At 44.3% G+C, this 25,958-nt stretch overlaps 1 protein-coding gene across 17 annotated transcripts in view; it reads left to right on the top strand.

The window, feature by feature from the left end:
* LOC130889281 (myomegalin-like) overlaps positions 1-25,958 on the top strand; it is a 205,545-nt gene that overhangs the window by 125,269 nt on the left and 54,318 nt on the right. For 9 of the 17 annotated variants that reach the window (XR_009058540.1, XM_057792876.1, XM_057792869.1 and 6 more), the window contains exons 1-11: positions 8,882-10,364; positions 17,431-17,574; positions 18,564-18,683; positions 18,889-18,981; positions 19,098-19,310; positions 19,773-19,931; positions 20,714-20,827; positions 20,988-21,125; positions 21,984-22,163; positions 23,088-23,282; positions 25,771-25,935. Coding sequence is in view for 16 of the 17 variants with exons in the window: in XM_057792876.1 (XP_057648859.1) it covers positions 9,252-10,364; positions 17,431-17,574; positions 18,564-18,683; positions 18,889-18,981; positions 19,098-19,310; positions 19,773-19,931; positions 20,714-20,827; positions 20,988-21,125; positions 21,984-22,163; positions 23,088-23,282; positions 25,771-25,935 (2,634 nt within the window). In the remaining variant the exon portion in view is untranslated. Of the gene's footprint in view, positions 1-8,874; positions 10,365-17,430; positions 17,575-18,563; positions 18,684-18,888; positions 18,982-19,097; positions 19,311-19,772; positions 19,932-20,713; positions 20,828-20,987; positions 21,126-21,983; positions 22,164-23,087; positions 23,283-25,770; positions 25,936-25,958 lie in introns of those variants that run through there. The other 8 variants (XM_057792880.1, XM_057792879.1, XM_057792882.1 and 5 more) reach the window with 2 other exon arrangements.

The following is a 25,958-nucleotide window of genomic DNA, read 5'->3' as shown; positions in this document are numbered from 1 at the left end:
GAAACTTCTCTGATGAGGACTGAGAGCTGGTCTAATCTATGGTATGGAGATAAGTATTTAAAAGGTACTTTGACACTATGTCCAATTAACAAAAAAATAATAGTAGGCCTACCCCTATAACCTATATGCTCCCAAACTATTGGTTTTTTTCTGAAGCAGGGTCTCTTTATGTACCCCAGCTGTCTGGAACTCACTATGTAGACCAGGCTGACCTTGAACTAATAGATAATAGAGATCTGCCTGCCTCTGCCACCTGAGTGCTGGAATTATACCCTTGGGCTATCTTATAAGATAATCATTATTGTAGCTCTAGAAGACACACACACACACACACACACACACACACACACACCCCGTGTAGGGAGACTCTCACTCAAGTCTCAGGATAACACGACCCTCCCCTCCAGTAACTCCCTCCTTGCTGCAATCACACGAGGTTTATTGACAGGACAGGAGCCAGTGCACTGGGGCCCAGACTCATAACCCACGCAGGGGAGGAGTTCAACCCTGAGTAGCTGGGAGAAGGGGTATTTAAGGGAAGAAACCACAACCCAGTAATCCAAAGGGGGTAGGGAGGGCGTCATTGGAAAATGCCGAAAATACTAGTGATTATTGAAAATTCTGAAAATACCAGTGATAATCACAAGGGGACAACTCCCTGTTTCTCAAGATTACAATCTAACTTTATCTTCAGCTAGTTCCAGAAACAGAGTCACTGAATCGGCTAATCCTAGATTTTTGGCTCTTCCTGCTAGAGGGGTCTGGATTTACCCGGGTCTTTCATCTCAAAGTGTTCACGACTGGGTCGGACTGAATTTTCTCCCCCCAGCAGCCTATATGGCACGCTTCCATTTTATGAAAGCTAGCCAAAAGGGAATACATACATTTATAGGTCAGTAGCAGCTTCTGTTTTTCCATGTCCTGTTATCAAAGTGTGCTGTGTCTTCAACAATAGGGTCTTACCATCAAAATGTGAAGACATACCAATAATAATAGAAATAGCTTGTATTGCCTTGAGGGTGTCTACGACTTCCTTCTTCAACAACTTGAAGAAAGATATTCCACATCTGGGAGGAACAGTAACCCAGTGTAGGATAACTCCATTTAAACTTAAGACACACATACATACACACACTTTTCATCTATCTATCTATCTATCTATCTATCTATCTATCTATCTATCTATCTATCTAAAGAAGCTTATAAAATAGGTTTCCATATGGCTTTTTCAAACATCCTTAGTTTTAGTTACCCCCCCCATACTTCTCCCTTTCTATTCTCCCAGCCGCTCCCCAGTCCTGAAAAAGGTAACCTATTCTTTAGATACATACTAGCAGATATTAGATAATATATTTATTATTTGCTTATCTTGCAGAAGCCACTAAGGAGAGAAAGGGGCTATCTTGACTCAGTCAAGAGTACAGTTCATCGTGATGGGGAAATCACAACATTAGGAGTTCGATGTGGCTGGTCACATTGCATCCCTCATCAGGAGGCAGAGAGTGGTGAATGCTAGTGTTCCCCTCACTCTCTCCTTTTCATTTAGTCCAATCTCCTTGCCCATGTAATAGTAGTTATTGTGGATCACTAACTAATCTAGATAATTCCTCAAAGGTGTGCCTGGAAGTCTGTCACCTCGATGATTCTAGATCTTCTCAAGTTGACCATATTGACCATCAAAGACAGGTGCTTGAGCATTTGAGGGATGAACTCAGGAATTTCTAGGGTAAAAAATATAAATTGGAAGCCACTGGTATAACAGTGAGTCAAGAAGGATGACATTGGGAGAGTATGGGAAGTGGTTAAAGGTCTACTGAACATGCACAAAAGACTGGTGGGCATGACACTTCCCACACAAATTCAGTTATATAAGAAACGTATTGCTTCCTGCAAATCAATTTAATATCGACCTAGTCCTATCTTACTCAAGCTGTTAGGAAGTTGAGTTTCATCTATTTGCTATTTTCTTTCTTCTCTATTCTGTTATGTGAAGGTTGAAGGTTCCTAGAGTCTACCTGGTCCCAAAGCATCAGGGGCACAACTCTGACCATTGGTTCTCCAGTAACACACTGTGGCAAGTTTGGTTTCAAAGGCAAGAACACAGGGCGGGAACTCAGGGCAGGAACCTGGAGGCAGCAACAGGAGCAGGCCATGGAGCATCCCTGCTGGCTGGCTTGCTCCTGTGGTTTTGCTGGGTCTGCTTTCTTATAGCTCCCAGCACCACCAGTCCTGGAGTAGCACCACCCACAGTGCGTTGGTCCCTTGCACAGTTATTATCAATCAAGAAAATGCACCGGAGGCTGGCCCACAAGTCAGTCTGATGAGGACATTCTTTCAGTTGAAGTTCCCTCTTCCCAAACGACTCTGATTTCTTTCAAGCTGTCATGAAAGTAGGCAGCACACTGGGGCTGGAGAGATGGCTCAGAGGTTAAGAGCATTGCCTGCCCTTCCAAAGGTCCTGAGTTCAATTCCCAGCAACTACATGGTGGCTCACAACCATCTGTAATGGGGTCTGGTGCCCTCTTTTGGCCTGCAGGCATACACACAGACAGAATATTGTATACATAACAAATAAACAAATAAAAATGATGTTAAAAAAAGAAAGTAGGCAGCACAAACCCTCTGTTTTCTTTCATCCTCTGAGTTTGCATAAATGCATGCTTATTGGCTCATATATCACAGAGATACCAAGCCTTTCCACTCACTCTTAAGGTGACTCTCATACCTACCACACTGCCATTTCTACCCCAGAAGTTATTACTCTACACAAAAATAGCTGAATGGTTTTTCTCTGCTCAAGTGCATGACATCATGTCCAAATTCTTTCGCTTTTGTCAAAATACTCTAACTAAATGCTACTTGCTAAGGTCCGTGATGGTGTTTGTCACACAGTTGGCCCTTAATACCTGTGGATGAACAGTTGCAGAGAATTAGAAGTATAGGGTAAATGAATATTGATATCCGGCGATCCCCACCGTGTCCCTTCACTTACAGGCAGACATTGTGCTCACCTTTCTTCTTTGGCTGGAAGCTTCCCTTTGTCCCTCCTTTCTGACAACTGTTTTGCGTGCTACTCCTGCTCCTCCAACCCTCCCAGTCCACACTAGTCTCAGTGTTTTTCTCTTATACTGGATTGTGTTTGTACCATTTAGTTAGCCATTATTCGAATTATCTGTGTCTAGGGCTCAGCGAAGCCAGAGAAGACATCAAGTTTGCATAAATTCATGTTGACAGGCTCACATATTTAATACATACTTGAAGTTTTATTTATGAAACTATGGTTATTTAATAACTTATTGAGAAAGGATCTGATATTTACTATCTTAACTTGAATTCCAGGAAAATTCATAATCACAATCTGTAGATATACGGGAAGTCTCCTTCTTTTTAAGCCCAAGTTTCCAAATACTACCTAATTAGTGGAAAGCACCATGGTTTCTTATTTCCAGCACATGGAGGTCATGTACCAGTTTGTGTGTTACCATTAAGTCTAAATGACTTCACTTGGACACTCTCTTCCTCCTCCTCCTCCTCCTCCTCCTCCTCCTCCTCCTCTTCCTCCTCTTCTTCTTCAACTTCTTCCTCTTTCTCTTTCTGTTTGTTTCATTTTATATGCCTGAATTGTTTTTGCAGTGGAGAAGAACTTTAATTAATTAGAACAGTTAGGGCAGTGGAACCCAGTACAGCTGGTTTGGAACATGGGGGTTTCCTGCCTCTCATTCCTTTGGAAACTCCCTCCCAAGCCAAAATTAGATGTTAGAAGCAGCTTTATTGCCATACAGTGGATACAAAAGTGATGGTGGTTCCAAGAGAACTTCTCAGACCTAAACAGGGATGGTACCAACAGCAAAACAAATCAGACAAAAGGCTACCCCAGTAATACTTGTCCAGCATGATGGGAATATACTTCTCCCTCCTTCCATTTTTTTCTTTTCTTTCTAATTTTTTGTGACAGGGTTGCCCCCTATTGCCTAGACTGACATAGAACTCACAATGTAAGCACAGGCTAGCCTTGACAGTGCCAATGTCATCTTCCTGCCCCAACCTCAAGAGTGCTTGGATAATAGGCTGGCATGAGCCACCATTCCCGACTACGGTATCATTTTTTAAATTCGACATTAATTTTGTGAGTAGTTCTTTGATAGATTTTTTCATTTAACTTTTCATCTAACTTCTGGCCTTTTTCTCTTTCGAAAAATTATTTTATTTTTATGTGCATGCAAGTTTTGCCTGCATGTTTGTACATGTACCGCGTGTGTGCAGTGCCCATGGAGATCAGAAGAAAGCACTGAAGTTACAGAAGGCTGTGAGCCACCATGTGAGTGGCTGGGAACTGAACCTGGGTCCTCTCCGAGAGCAGTGCAGGCTCTTAACACGGAGCCATTTCTCTAGCCCTGTGGAACTTCTGATATTCTTACTGAGGCTTTTCTGAACCCAGCTTAGCAGTTCTGGTTCCATGACTTTCAAAGAAAGCTCTCAGAGAGCAGCAGCAGCGAGACTGGGGAATTTTTGAGGAGATCCAAGCAAGCGATGTGTATTTTAATAGCCCCACCACACCTCACTCTGAGGGATACTAAAGTCTGAAAACTGGTGTCTTTTAAAACTTTGTATTGTCTATTAGGAATCTAAGGACCAGGTGTGAGTGGCCTAACCTAAAGTTAGCCACCTAAGGAGTGACTGACTCCTAAGTTACCACGTGCTGTGAGCATGCCCACCAGCCATTTTTATTGTTTCTTTTCTTCCTTCCTTTCTTTTTTGGAGATATGATCTTAAGGTAGTCAAGGCTAGCCTCCAACTCACTAGGTACCAGATGATTACCTTGAACTCCTCCCCTCTGGCCTGTGCACCTCCCCCCCTCACCCCCTAGCTAGGGTCCTTGTCAGAAGCTTCCACACCCACTCTGTTATCATCCATTATCTTTAGGACGAACTTCTGATACAGCCCAGTGACAACTCCATAAGAAACCCATTCTCAAATTTTCTATTATGTGCATTCAGTAAGTTTTAGAAGAAATCATCCAATATTAAACCATCAAAAAAAATCTTCAATCTCACCTTAATCACATACACTGCTTCAGTCTTAAATGTATGGGACACCCATGTAGGGAACTGTGGCTTCTCAAGTTCATATTAAACAAGACTAGATGTTTTGCATTTATAATTAGGCCATTTATAGAATGTCCTCCAGACTGTGTTTTATCTCCCTGGTTTTCAAAGCTATTCTGTGCTCAAGTGGGGACTGTTTTCTGCTAAAAAGCATTTAGGCAATGCATATCTACATATTCATTTTACTACCATATGCTAACATCAGATCTACAATTCTAAGTGCTCAGTTTCTGGAGTGTTGTAAGCTGCACAAAGCCATGTATCCATCATTCAAGACACGACAGAGAAAATCTTTACTGCCCGAGAAAATGTCTTTGTCTTCCATCTTAGGGTTACTATTGCTGTGATGAAACACCATGACCAAAAGCAAACTGGGGACGAAAAGGTTTATTTGGCTGAACACATCACTGTTGATCATTGAAGGAAGTCAGGACAGGATCTCTAAGGACAGGAACCTGGAGGCAGGAGCTTATACAGAGGCCGTGGAGGGCTGCTGCTTACTGACTTGCTCCCAAGGCTTGCTCAACCAGCTTTCCTACAGCACCTATTGGCTCCACCCACAATGGGCTGGGCCCTCACAAACCAATCACTAGTTAAGAAAATACCCTGAGGTTTGCCTACAGCCAGATTTTATGGAGGCATTCTCAATTTAGGATCCTTCTTCTCTGATAACTCTAGAGTATTCAAAGTTCACATAACACTAGCCAGCACAATGTCCTTTGAAATTAATTTTTATTCTCTCAGCCTGAAACCATTCCTAACTTCTATCATAATAAATGCACTTTTCCTTTCTTTTTTCTTCAAATGAATCATAGAACATGGTTCATTTGTATGTGACATTTTCATTACCAGTTTTTGGGATCCATGCATGGAGTACACATCAGAGCCCATTCTTTTTAATGGGTGGGTAGTGTCACATTGTACAAACACGCAAGAACATGCTCATCCTGTCTTGTTCTAGATAGGGCTGGCCTGGAACTTGAAATGTAGACTCAAGCTCACAGAGATCTGCTTTCTAAGTGCTAGGATTAAAGGTATGTGCCCCCAACCTGGCACCCTACCTTGTTTTTGAGAAACTATTTTCTCTTATCTCAGAGTGTTGTAAATTTATCATGAAAAATTATAGAATACAAATGAGGGGAAAGGAACCTAAGTATTCATTTTCAGCCCCCAGATACACCATTATTAGCTTGTATTTCCCTATTTGAGCCTTTGTCTATATTGAGTTGCCCTATGTATATCATGCGTGTTACAAGCATTTCCCTTCAGTTTCAAGTCTGATGGCCTAGATCCAAGTAGCACCTGGTATGTTAAATTGGCATAGCCTTTGGCTTCACCTATGGGATCTTTTCTAAATTTAAAATTAGGGCGGAGAGATGACCCAGCTGTTAGGAGTACTTGCAGCTCTTGCTGAGGATGTGAACTGAGTGCCCAGCACCCATATGGCTCATAACCATGTGGGACTGTAGTTCCAGGGAAACTGGCTCCGTCTTCCGAACTTGCCCGCCTGCATGTATGTGCACCAGGCACATACATGGTTCATATACATACATGCATATACATACAGGCAAAACACTCATGCACATAGTTTTTTTTTTTAAGCTAAAAAAAGTCTTAAAATATTTAATGAAATATCAAATTAAAGGCGATACTTGAATTAAAATTAAAGGCGATACTTGAATATTCATTGGTCTAAATTCAAACGATTCATGGTCTATAGAATAAGGCCTTTATTTCGTTCCTTCCATCTACCTTGCTTCCTTCCAAGGAGCCACTGTTAACTACCAATTGCGATGAAGATGATGATAAGGATCATAAAAGGCTAAACTTATTGCAATGTTTTATTTTTAAACTTTAAGCTTCAAGTTTTGTTATCTGCACAGCATTACCTTTTGACCATATAACTTTAAACACCAAACCAATGATCACGTTAGGGCTAGTTTTGGCCTAAGAGCTCACCCACTATTTTTCAATGTAAATTTGGAGTATTTTCTCTAGGAGGGGGTAGAGCACTCTCTGCCTGTCCATCAGTCAGGGTGAGTTCAGTGACTCTTGTAGATTTCAGATTGTGGCTCAGTTTCTTTCTTTTTTTAAAATTTATTTATTTTGCTGGGCGGTGGTGGCGCACGCCTTTAATCCCAGCACTCGGGAGGCAGAGGCAGGCGGATCTCTGTGAGTTCGAGACCAGCCTGGTCTATAAGAGCTAGTTCCAGGACAGGCTCCAAAGCCACAGAGAAACCCTGTCTCGAAAAACCAAAAAAAAAAAAAAAAAAAAAAAAAAAAAAAAAAAATTTTATTTTATGGTGCTACTGGTGTTTTGCCTGCATGTTTGTCTGATCTTGGAGTTACAGACAGCTGTGAGCTGCCATGTGGGTGCTGGGAATTGAACCCAGGTCCTCTGGAAGAACAGTCGTATGCTCTTAACCACTGAACCATCTCTCCAGCCCCATGGCTGTTTCTTATGACGTCCAAGCTCACATGCCTAGAGGATTCAAAACTGCAGCTGTTTCCATGGAATCCCATTTCCTGGTCTTGACTATAGGATCAGAATACGTGTGGGCAGATGACATTATATATGCAAAAGTATGCTGCAGACAAAGCTCCAGGATTTTGTTTATGTAACTAAAATAATTATAATAGCCCCGGTCTCACAATACTAGAATTTAAAAATCGTTAGTTCAAGCCATCGCTGGGGATAGGATTCCTCCTCTGCTGTTTGCCTCGCAAGTCAGGAAGTGAATTCTCACCCTCAACAGTTTGTGTTACCTGCAGCCCATCCAGTCGGTGCTCCAGGTTCCTGGAGTGTGAAGTTCAGTACACAGTAACTGTGACGTAGGAAAACCGGGTACTAACGACGCCAATAAATTTCCAGCCCTAATTCTGAAGTACTTGAACTGAAAACATTTTCAAAGAAGCTTCTGTTTCCCTTCCCCATTTCGAAAAGGAGCAGTCTACCAAAACCAGAAAGAAAATTCGTGATAATGTCCTCTCAGGAGGCCTCAAGCAAAGCTCTTTCTCTTGTTATCTTTAAAATCGTGATTAGCAGTTGCGGTCACCCGGAGTTTGCAGGACTGTCACCGGTGCTGGCCTTGTGTGCGGTCCTTTTCCCCCCTCCCCACTCCATAAAAGGACAAAACACCTAGCCTTGCTAGCCCATCCCCCTACACCGATGGGAGAAACCCAAGTCTCCTTTCTTAAATCCATCCAATAGTAGGAAAGGTTCAACCTTAGCTTGGCCTCGGCAAACTAGCTCTACCTGCCCCTGCCTCCTCTAGTTATCAGGCCCTCCCCACCCATCTCTGCCGTCCGGGCCCTTCTGACCCCAGAGCCAGACAGAATTAGGAGAGGAGGTGGGGTGGCGGCCGAAGGCGGCGGCGCAGCGGTACCTAGTGGCACCGCCTGGCCACATCCACAGTGTACGTGGCACTGGTTATGGACGGACAGGGAGGGGACTGGGCTTTCTTCTCCCTGGGAGGAGCCTCAAGGCACCCAGCAGAGGAGGGAGATTCCTTGAAGGGACAGGGTGTGCGTTCGGTGAGATCTTATCAGAGTAAAGCAGCCAGGCAGTACCTGGCTTTCCACTCTCAGCTCGGAGCGAAGTCGGCGTTACCGGGACAGCTGGAGAAACTGGACTGGGGGCGGAGGCGATGTGCTCGCCCGCCCGCATGCGCGGAGCCACAATGGTCGGACTACAACTCCCAGAGGAGTCACGCGGAGGCCGCCTACCCCGGCGCCATCTTGAAATCTGATGCCTCATCGCCCGGGCTTTGCGTCAGCCCTGAGCCGCCACTGGTGTCCGGGAGCCCAGCCTGCCCGCCTGGGAGGACGTAGAGGACACGGCTGCCCGCGGCAGAGACAGCTAGAGGGGCCTTGGCAGCGTCCGCGCTCAGCTCGCACCCTGTCACTCAGCATCCCCCCCTCCCCCCGGCGTTCTGTGCCCGCCCCCTGCCCGAGGGGCGGGGCTGGCCGTGTGGTACCCAGAGCCTGCGCGCTCTGAGGTGCGCCCCTACCCAGTGAGGACCCCGGGCAGGGCCATGCCAGCCACAGACGATCAAGGTGGGAAGAGGAACGCATCCCAGAGCCGGTGAGCAGCCCACCGCTGTGACCGTTACAGAGAAGAAGCTCGGCACCCTCCCGGAGTTAAAGATGAAAGAGATTTGCAGGATCTGTGCCCGGGAGCTGTGTGGAAACCAGCGGCGTTGGATCTTCCATACCGCGTCCAAGCTCAACCTCCAGGTTCTGCTTTCGTACGTCCTAGGCAAAGATGTCACTCGTGATGGCAAAGCCGAGTTTGCTTGCAGCAAGTGTGCTTTCATGCTCGATCGCATATATCGATTCGATACTGTTATCGCCAGGATCGAAGCCCTTTCTCTCGAGCGCTTGCAGAAACTGCTGCTGGAAAAGGATCGCCTCAAGTTCTGCATCGCCAGTATGTATCGGAAGAATAATAACGACGACTCTGGCGAGGAGATCAAGGCGGGAAGTGGGACGGTTGACATTTCCAACTTACCAGATATGAGGTATTCTGCGCTGCTCCAGGAAGACTTCGCCTATTCAGGGTTTGAGTGCTGGGTAGAAAATGAGGATCAGATTCAGGAGTCACACAGCTGTCATGGTTCTGAAGGCCCCGGAAACCGACCCAGGAGATGCCGTGGTTGTGCAGCGTTGCGGGTTGCGGATTCTGACTATGAAGCCATTTGTAAGGTACCTCGGAAAGTGGCCAGAAGTATTTCTTACGCCCTCTCTAGCAGGTGCTCTACAAGCATTTGCACCGAAGAACCGGCATTGTCAGAGGTTGGGCCGCCAGACTTACCAAGCACAAAAGTAACCCCGGATGGGGAAAGCATGGAGGAAGGGACCCCGGGCTCCTCTGTGGAATCTTTGGATGCTAGTGTCCAGGCTAGTCCTCCACAACAGAAGGATGAGGAAGCGGAGAGAAGTGCGAAGGAACTCCTAAAGTATGACTATTGTTCCGATGAACAGGCTCCGCAGCATTTCTGTAACCACAAACTGGAGCTAGCTCTCAGCATGATTAAAGGTCTTGAATATAAGCCCCTTCAGAGTCCCCGAGGGAGCAAGCTTCCAATTCCAGTGAAATCCAGCCCACTTGGAGCCAAGCCTGGCCATATCATGACAAATGGAGTTAGTTCCAGTTTCCTTAACAGGCCCTTGACACCTGTGAGCTATTCCTTGGAGTTTTCCGACCTACTGGAGCTGTGGGATGATCTCTATGAAGAGTATTTGCCGCTCCAAATCCAGGTATATACACCGACTGCTGCCTGTGGCGCCCTCCTGACGAGCCACCCATAGACTTCTCATGACGTGATTAGCTTCAGGAGAATAATGTTCTAGGCTTGAAAAAACTAATCATTAAGCCCATTTGGCTATACTTTTTGCTCATGCCCATTTAAGTGAACGTGGTTTACACTTAGATAAGTTGCTTTTTCATAAACCTTTTGAACATTATCTGTTGATTTTTCTATTGTTAAAAATTGCATCTCTTTCACGTACCAAAAGAGAAAGATTCTTTTCCTGCAGAAAGAAGACATTCCGTCTCGCCTTTGGCACTCCAATCTCCCCCTCCCCTTGACTTCTGCCGTTCTCTAGATTTGTGGATGACATCTTCAATTGTCTTCTGTAAGAGAGTTAGGTTCCTGGCTACTTCTCCTGTTAAGCTTTTCATCACACAGGTGCCTCAAATGGTTAGCGCATGGGGTTAAGCCTATTAATCTGTCAAAAGAATATCTGGGCAGTGTTTGCTATGATTAACAGTCATTTGAGAGTTAATGGTGACTTGTTCATGCAAGATCTTTGGGAAGGCAAATGTCACTCGTAAGGTTAAAGTGAAAAGTGGTCAGGCAGCTTTTCTACTGAGCTCTACTGGAAGATAGCTGCTAGTGAGAAAGGGATCCACCCACCCTGTTTTTGACTTTCTTAATGATTGGAGAATGACAGTTGAACTTAATTTGAGCTATTCATGTCCGCTTAACTGATTTCAGACCACCCTTTTAAATCCAGCTATTTACAGGGACTGATAGGTGCTACTTTGTTTCCATAGCAACACTAAATGCTAGATTCAATTAACTTTGTTAAACATCCTTTGCATATTGGCAAAGGTGGACCATCTAGAAGTCACTGGGAAACTTAGTCAACAGGGTTCAGAAACTTTCAGCCTGGTAATAAGTGAAGTGGAGATTCCATTTAAATGGGATTTTTGAGGCATAGTTAGGCAGCCTGTGAAATTTGTATACTAATAAAAACTTTAGCTGAAAGCATAAAAATGTTTTAAAATTTATGGAAAACAATGCCTTCCTTTGCATCAAGTGTTATTACATGCCTAGCACCTGGGTGCTTCCTTTTTTTTTTTTTTTTCTTTAATGAAACCTCATTTCTGTTTGGCCCAAACAGTATCTCTGTGACCAGACATAGATGCTACAAATTAAACATGGTATTCTCATATTGGGATCTGAAAATAAGCTGGTCACGATGGGGAAATAAGTTGTTTTTGTCTCCCAGCAATGGCCAATACTGCAGCAAGTTGAACACCTGAAGGATTCCATGGAAAACAAAAATATGTTTACTCCATATTTAAATGAAAAATACCTTTTTTTTTTTTGGTATTTCGCCTGGACTTAGCCAATTTTAGAATTGGGAAGGATTTTCAAGAGCATCCCTCAGTTAGGAACATTGAGAAGCTATTGTTTAAGTAAGAGCCCTTGCAGAGCCAAAGATCCCTCACCGTTTTCAGCAGGACTTTTTAATTCTGCATATTTAATTACATTGTCTGAATCACATCAACTTAACCTTTTTTAAACCAAGAACGTGCTTTCCACACCCCAAGGATTCCATAGGGATCCGGGGAAGAGATTTCTGTAAAGAAAACTGAATGAGTGTGTAAACCATGGTAATTGTAACCTTAGATCAAATCGCTTTATCACAGAAACTGTGGACGTCAGAGCTTTAAACTAGTGGGATGTGACCTTCCTCTTGTATCAGGACCTTATTCTGTGCTATATGGAGAATAAGGCAGTGGGGGGTGAGAAAATGGCACTGAGCCTCAGAAAAGACTGTTTCATTACTGTGTTTTCTCTAAGAAGTAAAGATGTAAGGCAAAATAGTTACCACGAGCTTAATGTGTTTGTAAACAAAATATGTATTTTATTTTAGCCCTTTGATCTATTGATTAAGTCTAATTGACTTTTAATCTCCTTAAGGGCTGTTGTGCTGTAGGGTAGAAAAAAGCCAGGTGAGACAGGGACAGATGGGCTTTTATCTGTTTCTCTGAGCACACGTAGGAAGTATAAAATATTTTTGTTAGTTTTCTTTTTGCTTTGTAGATGCAAGAACCTGGAAAGCAAACTTTTTTTCTACCATAGGAAGGAAACCTGGAGTGCCTTCTGCTTAGTCATTTTGATTCTTCTGTTTTAATCCTCCACTTAACCCTTTGTATGTGTATTAAGTGTCAGCTTGAAAGCTCTTCCTGATGACTCTGCTTCCCTGCCACCCCCACCCCTACATCTCCTTCCTTAGATTAAGATAAGCAGCAACAGTATATTTCTCTTGCTTACTGATACTATGCAAATCATTTATTTGCCTTCTTTGAGCACAGGCTCTTCAGATAATCTGCAGAAAGTTTTGACTTGTTCTGGGTAGTAATTTCCTTCTTTATTGTCTGGCCCTGAAGTAGAAAAGCTATGCTGAGGGGGTGTGGTCCCTTAGTAAACAGCAATTCACAGAGCTCTGAGCCACTTACAGGCTCTTTTCTGCCCATATTCAAAGTGAGCACACCTTTGCTTCAAACCTGACAATGTCAAGGTCTGCTCCTTTGGGATGATTGTGAATTTGTCCCATTTGCACCTTTGGGGAATAGAGACATCAGACCCTAGTCAAAGCTTAGGCCTTTGATTTTATACTAGCTGATGGTTCTTGTTTGCCTTTAATGATTAACAGTAGGATAGAAAATTAGAGCAATTTGAGATCTGAGACTATTAGGGTTAGAACATGCCAGAAAAAATGCTGCTCATGCAGAGGTAAGAACAACCGTGTTAGCCTGGTGTCGTGTACACTAGGCCTCGACATAGCTCTCCTTGTTCAGGTCAGTAAAGCATGCCTACTAACTCTAAATTGAAAGTGATTAATTTGGAAGGACAGTGTGGTTAGGTCATGGTCTTAGAAGCCAAGAATCTGGGAATGACCCGAATGCTACTCTACTGAGGATCACTGACATCGGACTCTGTAGAATCTTCCCAGGACCCATAAGTTTATGTACTTGGTAGTTCATAAGAACTTGGTATACATTCCTGACTCAGAGGAGTTTACTAAATGCTCCTTGGGCTTCTCCGAAAAGGCTTCTTTAAAATTTCTGTCAAAGAATAAAATACGAAGAAAGGAGAAACAAACACCTCCCATGTTTTCAATAAGTCATGTACAGAATCAGAAGTTTCCTGTGATTCAGGCTGAGACGGTTCACAGGAGAGGCAGATTCCTTCCTTGCCTGTGGCAATCTTCCACTTCAAAGCTGCTGCTCCTATATCCTTGTGTTTATGTACACAGAGGCATAGAAACCACATTTATGTGAATATAAATGAGAACGTATAGATAAAATGATCTTGCTTTTAAGAGGGTCACTGAAGGATCAGAACATTGCCCGGGGAGTAGGAGACAGGCCTGTTTTAGTTTGGCTTTGTTCTTATTGGTCTTATTCATCAAGCACAAACCTTCGATCCCTAAAATGATCCTGCCGGTGTGGTGAGAAATGACTTCACGGTAATAAAAGCTGCGTCACCAACTGCAATTTAGTTTCCCCCGGACACTTCTTGGTCTTTTTGGTCACTTGGATATCTTAGCCTACCTTATGTGGCTTTCCTTGTATGGAAAGTGGAATGGAGTGGCTGGTTAGGTTATTGCTTCCTTCAGAGCCCTAAGCTCTCTGATTTAAAGTGGATAAACAGGACCGCCTTCCTCCCATTTTTAATATTGAGACTATTCCCTGCTACCCAGCACTAGAGATTTGGGCACTGAGCTGAGGTCTTGTGCAGGTAAACATACCAGCTGGACTGTAGTTTACACTTAGTTTCTTCCATTTTGCTGCGGGTGAGATTTCAGGGTTATAGTGGACATTATTGAAGAGTTCTTTTTCACCGGGGAAACAATAAACCGGGTCTTATAGAGGCAACATTTTGTGTGTCCGTTAGAATTGTCAGTATCTATTACAGTCATCTCTTGTGGTATGTAGATGACATAATTCATATTGCTTCAGGGGAGGCATCTTGTAGTCACAGCAAGTATCTCAAGTATTTCTGGGAGCCGTCATCCTTGCTTCTTCCGCCCCCAGTTGTCTGGAACAACAGCACATTAGCCATATCAGAGCCATCCACTTCTCTCCTCCTCTGCTGTTTTTACAATTCAGTCACCTTTCACCTACATTCTGACTGATCTTTCTTTCTGCTGGGCCTTCCTAACCGTCCATCCCCACTGAACAGCTGACAAGCTTTTAAACATGTAAATATGATTGCTTTGCTGTTAGAAAGCACTGCATACGGGGGACAGAGCTGCACAAGGCGTTAGGTTTGATCCTCAGTCTCACCAAAAATAAAACGAGAGTGCATGAAATGCTGCAGACAGTTCTCATTATAGTGTAGATGAATCCAACTTGCTTATCCCCGCTGTACAGGAGTGTAAGACACTTGACCCTGTTACTCCTCCCTTTGTCTAGTGTATTCTAATAAGGCCACCACAGGCCCGTGTCCCTCCTGGCACTTGATCTGTGGCTAATCTGAGTTGGAATGTGCTCTAAGTGTAAAATTGACCTCAGATTTCAAATACTTAAAATTTACATTTGTAATGTTTTAAAATGTTAGCTTAAATTGTCAATACTAAGTTTACATTTTTTTTTGTTTATTCAGGGAAGCTATGAGAAAATAAAAAATTACCCATGTGGTTCACATTGTATTTCCCTTGGGTTGTACCCTTCTAGACATATAGGCCTTTCTTTTTCCAGACTCAGTTTCCATCAGCTGTTTCCTCTGCTTGGCTTGATGCTTTGTTGCTTTTACAATGACTGGCTACTTCCCCCTTCAGGTATCCATTTGGATACTGTCTCAAAAGGAACCCTCCTCTAGTTGATATATAAAGTAGCAATCAGCAATTCTCGTAGTCCTTTCCTGGACACGGCACCAGCTGACACTCTGTATTTCCGTGTTTATTATGTAGCCACCAAATCCAAGTGCTGCAAAATCTGCTTCAAGAGAAGTCTCTTTTGTCCTGTGCAGTGTTTTCCCTCCAACATGGCCTCTGCTTCTTAGTGTTCAACAGATGTGTGTTAACGGAGTAGATGAAGTTAATGCGCTGTACTAAGAGGCAACCAGGGCAAATGGGCCCATTTCTGGTCAAAGCAAGCATTGAAATCCAGCTTCTAGAGAACCTTCTCAGGAGTCTGAACTGTTTTATGAGTCATTCCGTCAACGTTCAGAACTCGTATGGTTGTTTTTATTACCTGCCACGTGTTTATGTTTGAGACTGTGTCTTAGTACCTCTTTGACCATCTCACCATTTAGGATTTTAAGATTTTGTTTTATCAGTTCATTTAGTGGGAATAAAATAGCCTTTTAATGAGCTGTTCAGAAATAGCTGTGGGTTTATAAGTAAGGTAATAAAACATCCTTATTTGTACCTGTTTTTCCTGACAGAATTAATTGCACCCTTTTAATTCTTAGCAGTGGTTTAAAGCTGGGTGCGGTGCTGCAGGGTTGTAAGCTTAGCAGTTGAGAAGCTGAAGCAAAGTTGTGAGTTTGAGGCCAGACTGGGTTATGAGATCCTCTCAAACAAACAAACAAACAAACAAAAAACCCTGCTGATATGATGTGAGCGGCCAGTTATAGGATCCCTCTGCTTAGAAAAGTAAGGAGAAGTTGATATTTTGTATTCATTAGCCCTACCCATTCCTCCCATGTACCCATAAGAGCCTTCCTTGCTCCATAGCCCTGTGAGCATCTCATCCTTTTTAGATTAGCTTCGTCTCTGCCAAGAATCCTTTCTATATGCCCTGTCAAAAAATAGTCTGCTGTGACCACTACCTCTGTAGACCAAGACTGTTGGGCCCGAGAACGAAACATTTGCCTGAATTGTACTCGGCACTGAACCTCACATAGTGCTCTGTGTTTTATACTGTTAGAAATGTAACAAGCTACCCTGCGGAAACAGAAAATACCTGACTTCCTCCGCTTAGGCCCTCGCAGGAAGATACTTAAAGTCAGCTGTAACCCCAGGCCCTGGAGGGTGGTAAAGTTTAAAGGTGTGATGGAAAGATAGCAGTTCTTTCTTTCCTCTGATGAGAAAGGGGGTGGCAGGGAAGGAAAGATTTAATGCCATGAATTCCTTAGGTATCCAGTATTTTAGCTCATCGTGATCTTCAGGTAGAGTTTGATGGATTCTTAGAAAGTACATGTCCTTCCAGACTGTTACGGTTATGTTGTTATTTTTATTTCCCCCCTTCATTTTTAATGACTTTGATTTATGAAGACCTGGATTTAACTGCTGTTTTGCCACATTTTGCTTTGCAAACAAGTGAGAATTATCAATAGTTAAACGATTTTTCCATTTACTGTAGATATTCTCACGTGTATTTCTTTCTTTCTTTCTTTCTTTGTTTTTTTTTTTTTTTTTTTGGTTTTCAAGACAGGGTTTCTCCGTAGCTTTTTGGTTCCTGTCCTGGAACTAGCTCTTGAGGACCAGGCTGAACTCCCAGAGATCCGCCTGCCTTTGCCTCCCAAGTGCTGGGATTAAAGGCGTGCGCCACCACCGCCTGGCTCACACGCATTTCTTAAGGACAAGGATGTCTCTTATCAGCTGTAGATGAAGGAGATTTGGTGGCCAGAAATGCTGTTTCCTATTGTATGGCCCATATTTTAAAAGGGCTGCACATTTTCTAACAGTGAAAACAGGCTTGTTATAGGGTAGGTAAATGGAATATAACTTTGACCTTTCAATGCCTTTGTTAATTTCCTGGTTAAAGCCAACATTTGATTGTCATAACCCTGTCCATTTTTGAGTGCCCCTTTCTATCAATTCTGCGTTATTTCCTTTCCCCGACCAAGCAGTGTCTGTGAGAATGGGCGGAGTGGGGACGACAAGGAGCCTAGTGGGGATGGCAGTTTCAGATACCTGGAAGCCATAGCTGCTGCACAGATCACCAGGTGACTTCCTGAAGACAGTCCTGCTGCTTGCTAAGAGTGCTCTCAGAAAAAGGAGGCCCAATTGACTGTGAAAATCGAGTGGTTCATTGACCGCATTCACTCAGTGTGCTTGTCTCCCTGCTGCCTCCTAGCCCCATCCTGTAAAGTTACCTAAGCAACAAAAGCTGGACTCAGATGGGACCGCTGTAACCCAGCCTGTTACTGAGAAATCTGTGTCTGACTCCCGCTTGGAAGAGCTCAGGGACAAAGTCCAGCAAACAGAGGCCACCAACAAGGTATGGTCAGAACTGGCTCTAGCCCAGCTCCATCATCCTGCGTAGGACTTGGGAGATGAATGCTGTGGCTTCTCCAGTTCTCAGGGGGTATAGTTCATTTAAAAGGATAGTTGTACACTGTGTCTTTATGTCCTTGCTTGTATGTGTATGTGTGAGTTGCGTGTATACAGTAGGTATGCATTTGGTTGCACATGTGTGCGTGTGTGGACCAGAGGTCAGTCTCAAGGGTTGTCCCCAAGAGCTGTCTACCTTGGGCTATTTGGGAGATGTAGTCTTTCTCTGGGACCCGGGCCTTGAAAATTAGTCTAGGTTGGCTGGCCGGCAAGCTCAGGGACCCATCTGTTTCCACCTTCCCAGAGTCAGGATTGCAAGCAAACACCTTCCAAGCCTGGCTTCTTCTGTGGCTGCTAGGTTCAAACTCGGGTCCTCATAGCTTGCTCAGCCCTTCCCTTTGCTTCTTATCAGAGTTTTAACTTGTTCCATACATACCCTAATTTCTGATGCCATCTAGGAATGAGATTAGACCATCTCTGTAATCCTTAACTCCATGGCAAGGCTCTGAGACCGGAAGCTTGTGCTTTTGATTTTAGTGTAACTTCTTATTCCTCTATAGTGCATAGATTTTGTCTGCCTGCAAGACAATTGTCCCAAGGGGGCTCCTGAATATCTGCTGTAGTGTGCTGTGATAGTAACATGTCCTATGCTAGATCGCAGGCATTCCTTGGTTCTGTGGAAGGGCCGAAAGAATAGTATGGTTGTCAGCATGGGGAATGTGCGGTGCGTGGCACTGAGGTGTGTGAGCAGTAAGGGAAGCAGTTCACATCTGTGCCTCTCTAAATTGTCAGTCTCTCATGCTCACTGTGTGTGAGAAGGAAATAAGACAGCATGCCCTAAGACTTTCTCTGAACCCAACATGTTCAGGACAGGTTGCTGGCCCACAAGGTTAAAAGCCATCAAGGAGCTAACAGAGTTTTTTCTCCTGCATTCAGATTCTTGAAGAGAAACTGAATGAAATGAGCTATGAGCTAAAATCTGCACAGGAATCATCCCAGAAGCAAGATGTGACCATTCAAAGCCTCAAGGAATCGCTAAAAAGCAAGCAAAGTGAGGTAAAATGTTATATGATCACAGACCCGTGGGAAATAGGTCATTTCGTTTGTAGAGGTCACCCCTGTCTGACTAGCAAACCTTCTCATGGGAAACGGTCCCCTTAGGTATTTGGAATGATTCAGTTACTAGCATCTGTACAGAAGCAATAATGTAATTTATATGCAGTTTGCTAACACGGGGGTGCTATCCCTCTCTCGTTTTCAGACCGAGGAGCTGTACCAGGTGATCGATGGTCAAAATGGCACAATGGCGAAGCTTCGAGAAATGCTACACCAAAGCCAGCTCGGCCAGCTCCATGTACGTGAGGGCCTGAGGGCCGCAGGCAGGGCTGGAGTCCCCCCGGGTTACACAGTTCTCTCAGGCACTCAGGACTTTCCTCCTCGTGATTGTGATTAGGATTCTGCTCTTTTCAGGGCTCAGAGGGCGGTGCCCCAAGTCAGCAACAGGTGGCCCTGCTTGATCTTCAGAGTGCCCTGTTCTGCAGCCAGCTTGAAATCCAGAAGCTCCAGAGGCTGCTGCGCCAGAAAGAGCTGCAACTGGCTGATGTCAAGCGATGCATGCAGTTTGTTGAGGCTGCAGCCCAGGAGAGAGAGCAACAGAAGGAAGCTTCTTGGAAACACAACCAGGTAAATCATTTACCGGTTTATTGCTCCCAACGCTGACTTTGCCTGGCAGGACGGTTTGTGCTGAACCTGAACCCTTGAGTCATTTGCTTAGTCTAATTCAGTTCGGTATTTGTTGCCCCTGGGTCATGTACCAGGTGAGCAGACTGTGTCCTGGAAACACAAAGGTGACTCTCAGAGACTCTGCCCCTTAAATTATTTAGTTTAATAGGAGAAGCAGTCACATGACAAAATTTCAGTGGGGCAAATACTGCCAAAGAGGCAGCTTTATGTTCCAATAGCAGTGATTAGGAGTGGCTAAGGAAAGAATTTGAGACCCTTCTGCCAATTTGAGATCCTTCTGCCTCCGGCTCTCTATAGGCTGGGATTCTAGGCAGGTGGCCTGCTTGTCTTGAAAGTATTCTGACCTTCATATCTAATGATCATGAGGGAAGCTTACTTTTAAAGAGGACCTATTTATTTCAGGAGTTACGAAAAGCTTTACAACACCTCCAAGGAGAGCTGCACAATAAGAACCAACAGATTCATGCTCTGGAGATGGAAAAATACAACGAGATTCGAATCCGGGAACAAAACATCCAGCACCTCCATCAAAGCCTGAGTCTCAAAGAACAGCTGCTCCGGGTGAGTTCTCAGATGAAAGCCAGGTTTCCAGAGCTCTCATATGCTTGCCTCAAGGCCCGCCCTGTGCCTCCTGTGTGAGTGCTGGAGCCAGAAACACGTCAGTGAGTAGAACATACATTCCATGAAGTGGCACGCTCCCCAGCTGTGTGTACACATGTAATCCGCGAAGGCAGGGCTCAGCAGAAAGAACACCTCTGAGTGAGTCACACGACAGAAGAGTTCAATACGGAATGAAAATTTTTGGGACAAATGGGGCACTAAGAGACACAATCAGTCATTACCTACTCTAAGCTTTGGGCCCATGCCACATCTTCTTTTGGGAGATACCTTTGTGTTGTATCAGATTTTGTTTTGTTCTAGGACAGGGTCTGACTATGTGGCTCTGGCTGACCTGAAACTCTGTAGCCCAGGCTGGCCTCTGACTTACAGAAATCCACCTGCCTCTGCCTCCTGAGTTCTGGGATTACAGGAATGCTCCACCAGGCCTAGCTCAAAATCTTTTTTTTTTTTTTTTTTATTGAAAAAAAATTTTCCGCCTCCTCCCCGCTAGCTCAAAATCTTTTGCGAGATCTTTCCTGACACCTTTAGGCAGAGTCAGGCAGTGTGTCCTGTGTTTCCATGAGCAGACTAGCTTGCCTGTCTCTTTTGTAGAATCATTAACAATTTATGGGTCTGTTATCTCTGAGTTTTTTGTATATGTGTGCTAATTAACAAATTTCTTGAGAAAAAAAATGAAGAAATTCACCTAAGAGGAATAAAGGAAAATGCTTTTGTCTTGCTAGGAATTTCAGGAACTCCTGCAGTATCGAGATAACTCAGACAAAACTCTGGAAACAAATGAGATGTTGCTTGAGAAAATGCAGCAGCAGATACAAGACCGAGCCGCCGACCTGGAGGTACGCAGCCAGTCCCCCACTGCATGCCGATTGGCCTGCAGCTGGTATCTAAATGAAAAAGCCTTGGGCTTTCCATTTTCTGTTCTTCCCCTTTTGGAATCTAATTGATTAAAGACCAGTTCAGCGAACACAGAACTTAAGGGCCTTTCTTTCCCTGCAGCGGGCTATAGATGAGAAGTTCTCCGCTCTAGAGGAGAAGGACAAGGAATTGCAGCAGCTTCATCGTGCAGTGAGAGAGCGAGACCATGATTTAGAGAGACTGCGTAGTGTCCTGTCCGCCAATGAAACTACCATGCAAGTAAGAGCCAAATCCAACTTGCTCTCTTCCCCAGCCCCCTCATCGCTTTCTAGGCCTGAAGCATCAGGCGCTCCGTTTTTCTCTGAAACCCAGAGTTTCAAAACCAAAGACTCATCCCTCCTCCGGCAGTAGGGAGGAGGCTCCGCAGTCTCTTTTACGTTATAGACTTACAGGGGAGCACTGCATGTGTGAGTGCTGCTTGTGTGGCTCTAACTTCTCATCCTTGCCTATTCATATGGAGATACACATACGCTTTTCCATGAGCCTTGCGGGACATGTATATACACATATTTTTTCTTTGATTTATTATGTATACAATATTCTGTCTGCATGTATGCCTGCCCGCCAGAAGAGGGCACCAGATCTCATAGATGGTTGTGAGCCACCATGTGGTTGCGGGGAATTGAACTCAGGACCTCTGGAAGAGCAGCCAGTGCCCTTAACCTCTGAGCCATCTCTCCATCCCTACACACATATTTCATACTGTGTTTTTCTCACTGATTTTACATAGGTATCAATGTATTATATGACTGCTCTTTTTCTTAGCACATTCTTTTAGGTTTTTTTTTTTTTTTTTTTTGCAGACTTATTTTAGACCCTGTGTTAGACCCTGTCAGTTATTATAGAGGCCGTTCACTTTTTCCCTGGGGAAACTGCCCCTCCCACAGTCCTATTGTAGCACACATTCTATATTTACCTCTCCGTAAACCACATTGAAGGAAAATACTGCTTTGACATTCTGTTTTCTCCTCTTACCAAAAGGGACAGGTGGATGTGAGTTAAAGCTGGGACTAATTCTCTTATCCTGAGAGTGCGGGATGCCCTTTTGGCTTATGCTTGCTGTGTCTGTCCCTGTAGAGTATGGAGAGTCTCCTGAGGGCCAAAGGCATGGAGCTGGAGCAGTTAACTGCCACCTGTCAAAACCTCCAGTGGCTGAAGACAGAACTGGAAACCAAGTCTGGCCGCTGGCAGAAGGAACAAGAGAGTGCCCTCCAGCAGTTGCAGACATCCCTGCGCAACAAGGACAAAGAAATGGAGGCAAGGCATCCGAACTCCAGGGCATCGGTTTAGGGATGCTAGGCTCAGGCTCAGGCCGTGCTCTCCGGGCCTCCGGAGCCAGCCACCCAAGCCTTCAATGATATTCTGTCCCTGGGCGAGCGACTACCTTTCCCTGAATTTTCTTTACAACCATAACTTAGCGTGTCATTTATCATTCTCAGAGAAGCTGTATGAGAATTAATTAATTAGATCTAAAAATACATCTGTATTATAAAAGTTAGGATGTAATTGCTGGGTCAGGCACTGTTTTAAGAGCCTCCCAAGGTCGTGAGGGCACGCTCTTCTTTGAAAGCAAAGACCTAGGCGCTTGAGGCTGAGTAACTTGTCAGAGCAGCAGGGCAGAGCTGCAGAGCCGCTTCAGTCCAGCCAGCAGGGCTCCACGGTTTGAGCACCGTCTGCTGTATGTCTGTAGACTGGCAGCTGTAGTGGCATTACTCTTCTCACCAATACCATTTCCTTCTCACTTTATGTCCAGGCTGGCTCCAAGCTTGCATTCTTCTCTTAGAGGCTTGCGGGAGTCGCGTGACCCCTCATGCAGATCCTCAGTCCATTAGCCCTCTCTAAAGTTATACTGCGGAGGAAGCAGATGAGCTGAGTGTCCTTTTGCTGCACGCTCCCTTAACTGTTATGTGCCCAAGCATAAGGAAAACTTATCTCAGAAATCATTGTGAAGCTGCCGTTCTAGGTATCTCTCCGTATTGTTCATATTCATTCACTGAGTATGTATGTCCGGACTTCCAACTCATCAACCTGTGCTAGGTCTGGGGGCTCAAAGGATGAGACATTAGAGTGTTCCCAAGAATCTTGTAATTACGTCACAATGGGTTCTTACAACCCCTTCAATGCATGGCAGAGGAAATTCTGTCCTCCAGGAATTTACGCCAGCCATCCCTTTCCCATTAGGAACTCCGGGCAACACTACTCTGCAAACTCGAACCGTGTCAGAGTGAGATAGCCGAGGAGCTGTGCCAGCACCTGCAGCAGAAAGAAAGGATGCTGCAGGACCTCCTGAGCGATCGGCGCAAACAAGCTGCGGAGCATGAGATGGAGATCCGCAGGCTGCTGCAGTCGATGAGTACCAGGGAGCAGGCGAGCCAAGTAAGCGCTAATGTAGAACCAGACAGGGACCCTGTGCTTCTCTCGTGGTCAGCAGACAGGAAGTGTCTGGAGCTGCCGACGTGGGCTCGCTCCCTCCACAGTCTGCTTGGCAGTTCTCCATCAGTCTGAATGAAATGGTTTGAATACTGCATCTGGAAAGTGGCCTACACAATACATGTATCCAGTGTTTTTGTTTTCTTTTTTTTCTTTTCTCTTTTTTTTTTTTTTTGATTTTCGAGACAGGGTTTCTCCGTAGTTTTTGGTTCCTGTCCTGGAACTAGCTCCTGTAGACCAGGCTGGCCTCGAACTCACAGAGGTCCGCCTGCCTCTGCCTCCCGAGTGCTGGGATTAAAGGCGTGCGCCACCACCGCCCGGCTTATTTTTGTTTTCTTAATCTTCTGATTGTTTTGAGAGAAAGAGGAATGGAATCCTGAAATACTATCTAAGTTATCAGGACTTGAGTGATACCTCAAAAGAGTTCAAATTTTCCATCCTGAGGGTGTGTATTTTTAATTGTCATTTAGAAGTTGCCAGGGGAGCTCAGCTTTGGCTTCATCCCAGAGGAAGCTGGTGCTATAATTTAGCTAACATGGTTCCAATTCATTATCTCAATCCCCTAAAAGTTTACAATTACAATTGTATGTTGAAGGAGGCCTTTAATTGGTTCCCGGCCGCTTAGCCCCGAAATAATCACACAGAAACTGTATTAATTAAATCTCTGCTTGGCCCATTAGCTCTAGCTTCTTATTGGATAACTGTTACATCTTAGTTTAACCCATCTCCATTAATCTGTGCATCACCATGAGGTCCTGGCCTACCAGCAAAGTTTCAGCACATCTTTCTCAGTCTGTCTCCGGCAGCTTCTTTATGGCTTTTCACTAACTCTGCCTTCTTCCTCCCAGCATTCAGTCCAGTCTTCCCTGCCTACCTCTGTTCTGCCCTGCTCTGCTATAGGCTCAAAGCAGTTCTTTATTAACCAATGGTATTCACAGCATACAGAGGGGAATCCCACATCAATTGTATGTATACATGATGGTATAGATGATGCATGTGTAGGCACATGCGCAGTGGTGCATTGATGGAAATCAGAGAGCAGCTATGTGGAGTTCATTCTCTCTTGCCACCTTTACATGAGGTCCAGTGATCAAATTCAGGTCACTGGACTTCTATGGGAAACACCTTCGCCTGCTGAACCATCTTGCCAGCCCTAAATGAATTTCTGTACATTAATGGTCACACATAAGTTCTAGGTCTTCCCCTTGTATTGCTATCACCTTAGAAAACTGGTAGAAATACACTAGTTTGATTGTTTAAATTTTCTCTATTAATTGATGCTTTCAGACAATATATAATATGTTGGTCAGTCCCAAATTCTCTTTTCTCCTCTATCCCCATTCTCACTGGGACCAACCACTTATTTAAACAAAGTGAAACAAAGCAAAAACCTATGGGACCCTCAGAAATAATTTTTCTGCTCAGGATTTATAAAGAAAAATAGTGGAGTAGAAAGTCTTTCCCAGACAGAATTGTGTGCATGGTAAACAGCACAACTGGACTAGATAAGACAGATGAAACAGGTTCTCCAAGGTCTCTAGATTTGGGGCAGAACTGGCCTTACAAATGACTTCCTTTACTCTAGTTGCTTCTTCAGCTTCAACTGCCTTTTACCCAAACATTTGTATGGCTGAGTTCTTTGCCAAACATCACCTTATCACACTGGCCTCTCTATCTAAAATGTAATCCCATGGACAAAGAGTGTGGACGTTCAGTCTTGACTGAGTACCACTGATCACAGTGGCACAGAGTCTTGGTTAGGAGCTCTGTGCCATTTACCTGCTGACACACACAGTGACTGGTGGCTGAACTGATTAGTGATCATCCGCAATGTGCACGCATGTATCAAAGCAGTTTGTTACATGCCTTGAATACATACAGTTTTTATTTGCCATACATACATATATACATACAAATTTTATTTAAAGTGTATGTGGGGGACCCTCGCTCCACTCTCCAAATCCTTCTACTATGCTTGATTTTGCTCGATGCACTTCCTGCTACCTAATATATCCCCTTATGTTTTTTCTGTTTTCTCCTCCTCAACAAGAATGTATACTTCATGCTCCACTTAGTGCTAAATCCCAAATACTCAAACATGACTTGCCAGGAATAGGCACTCAGTATATACTTACTGAATGTACACACTTCATGGGTGCTAGAGAGATGGCTCAGTAGTTAGAGCACTCTTGCAGAGGACCTGGGTGCAGTTCCCAGAACCTTCAGGTGATTGATAGCCATCTGTAACTCCAGTTCCAGAGGACCTCCTCTGGCCTCTGTAAGCACTGCATACGCATGGTACACAGACATGCACGCAGGCAAAACCATCATGCACATAAAATAAAAATAAGTCTTTAAAGAATTTTGAAAATGTTTTATTTGTTTTACTGTGATATCTTTCTAATAATGCTTGTTATGATTCCTTTCTTACCAGGCTGCTGCAGAGAAAATTGCGCAAGCCTTCCTGGAAAGAAACTCAGAATTACATGCCCTGCGCCAGTACTTAGGGAGAGACCTTGGCGCCTCTCGGGCGCCCCTCTTAAACCAGCAGGCTGAAGTGGCTTTAGTCAGCCCCCACCTGGGAGATCAGACTGATCAAGTAAGAACTGCAGACTCACATTC

The sequence above is a fragment of the Chionomys nivalis genome, chromosome 18 (genome assembly GCF_950005125.1).
Source record: "Chionomys nivalis chromosome 18, mChiNiv1.1, whole genome shotgun sequence".
NCBI lineage: Eukaryota > Metazoa > Chordata > Mammalia > Rodentia > Cricetidae > Chionomys > Chionomys nivalis.
Note: the sequence above shows the minus strand (reverse complement) of the source record. Positions and strands in the feature narration are given on the sequence as shown.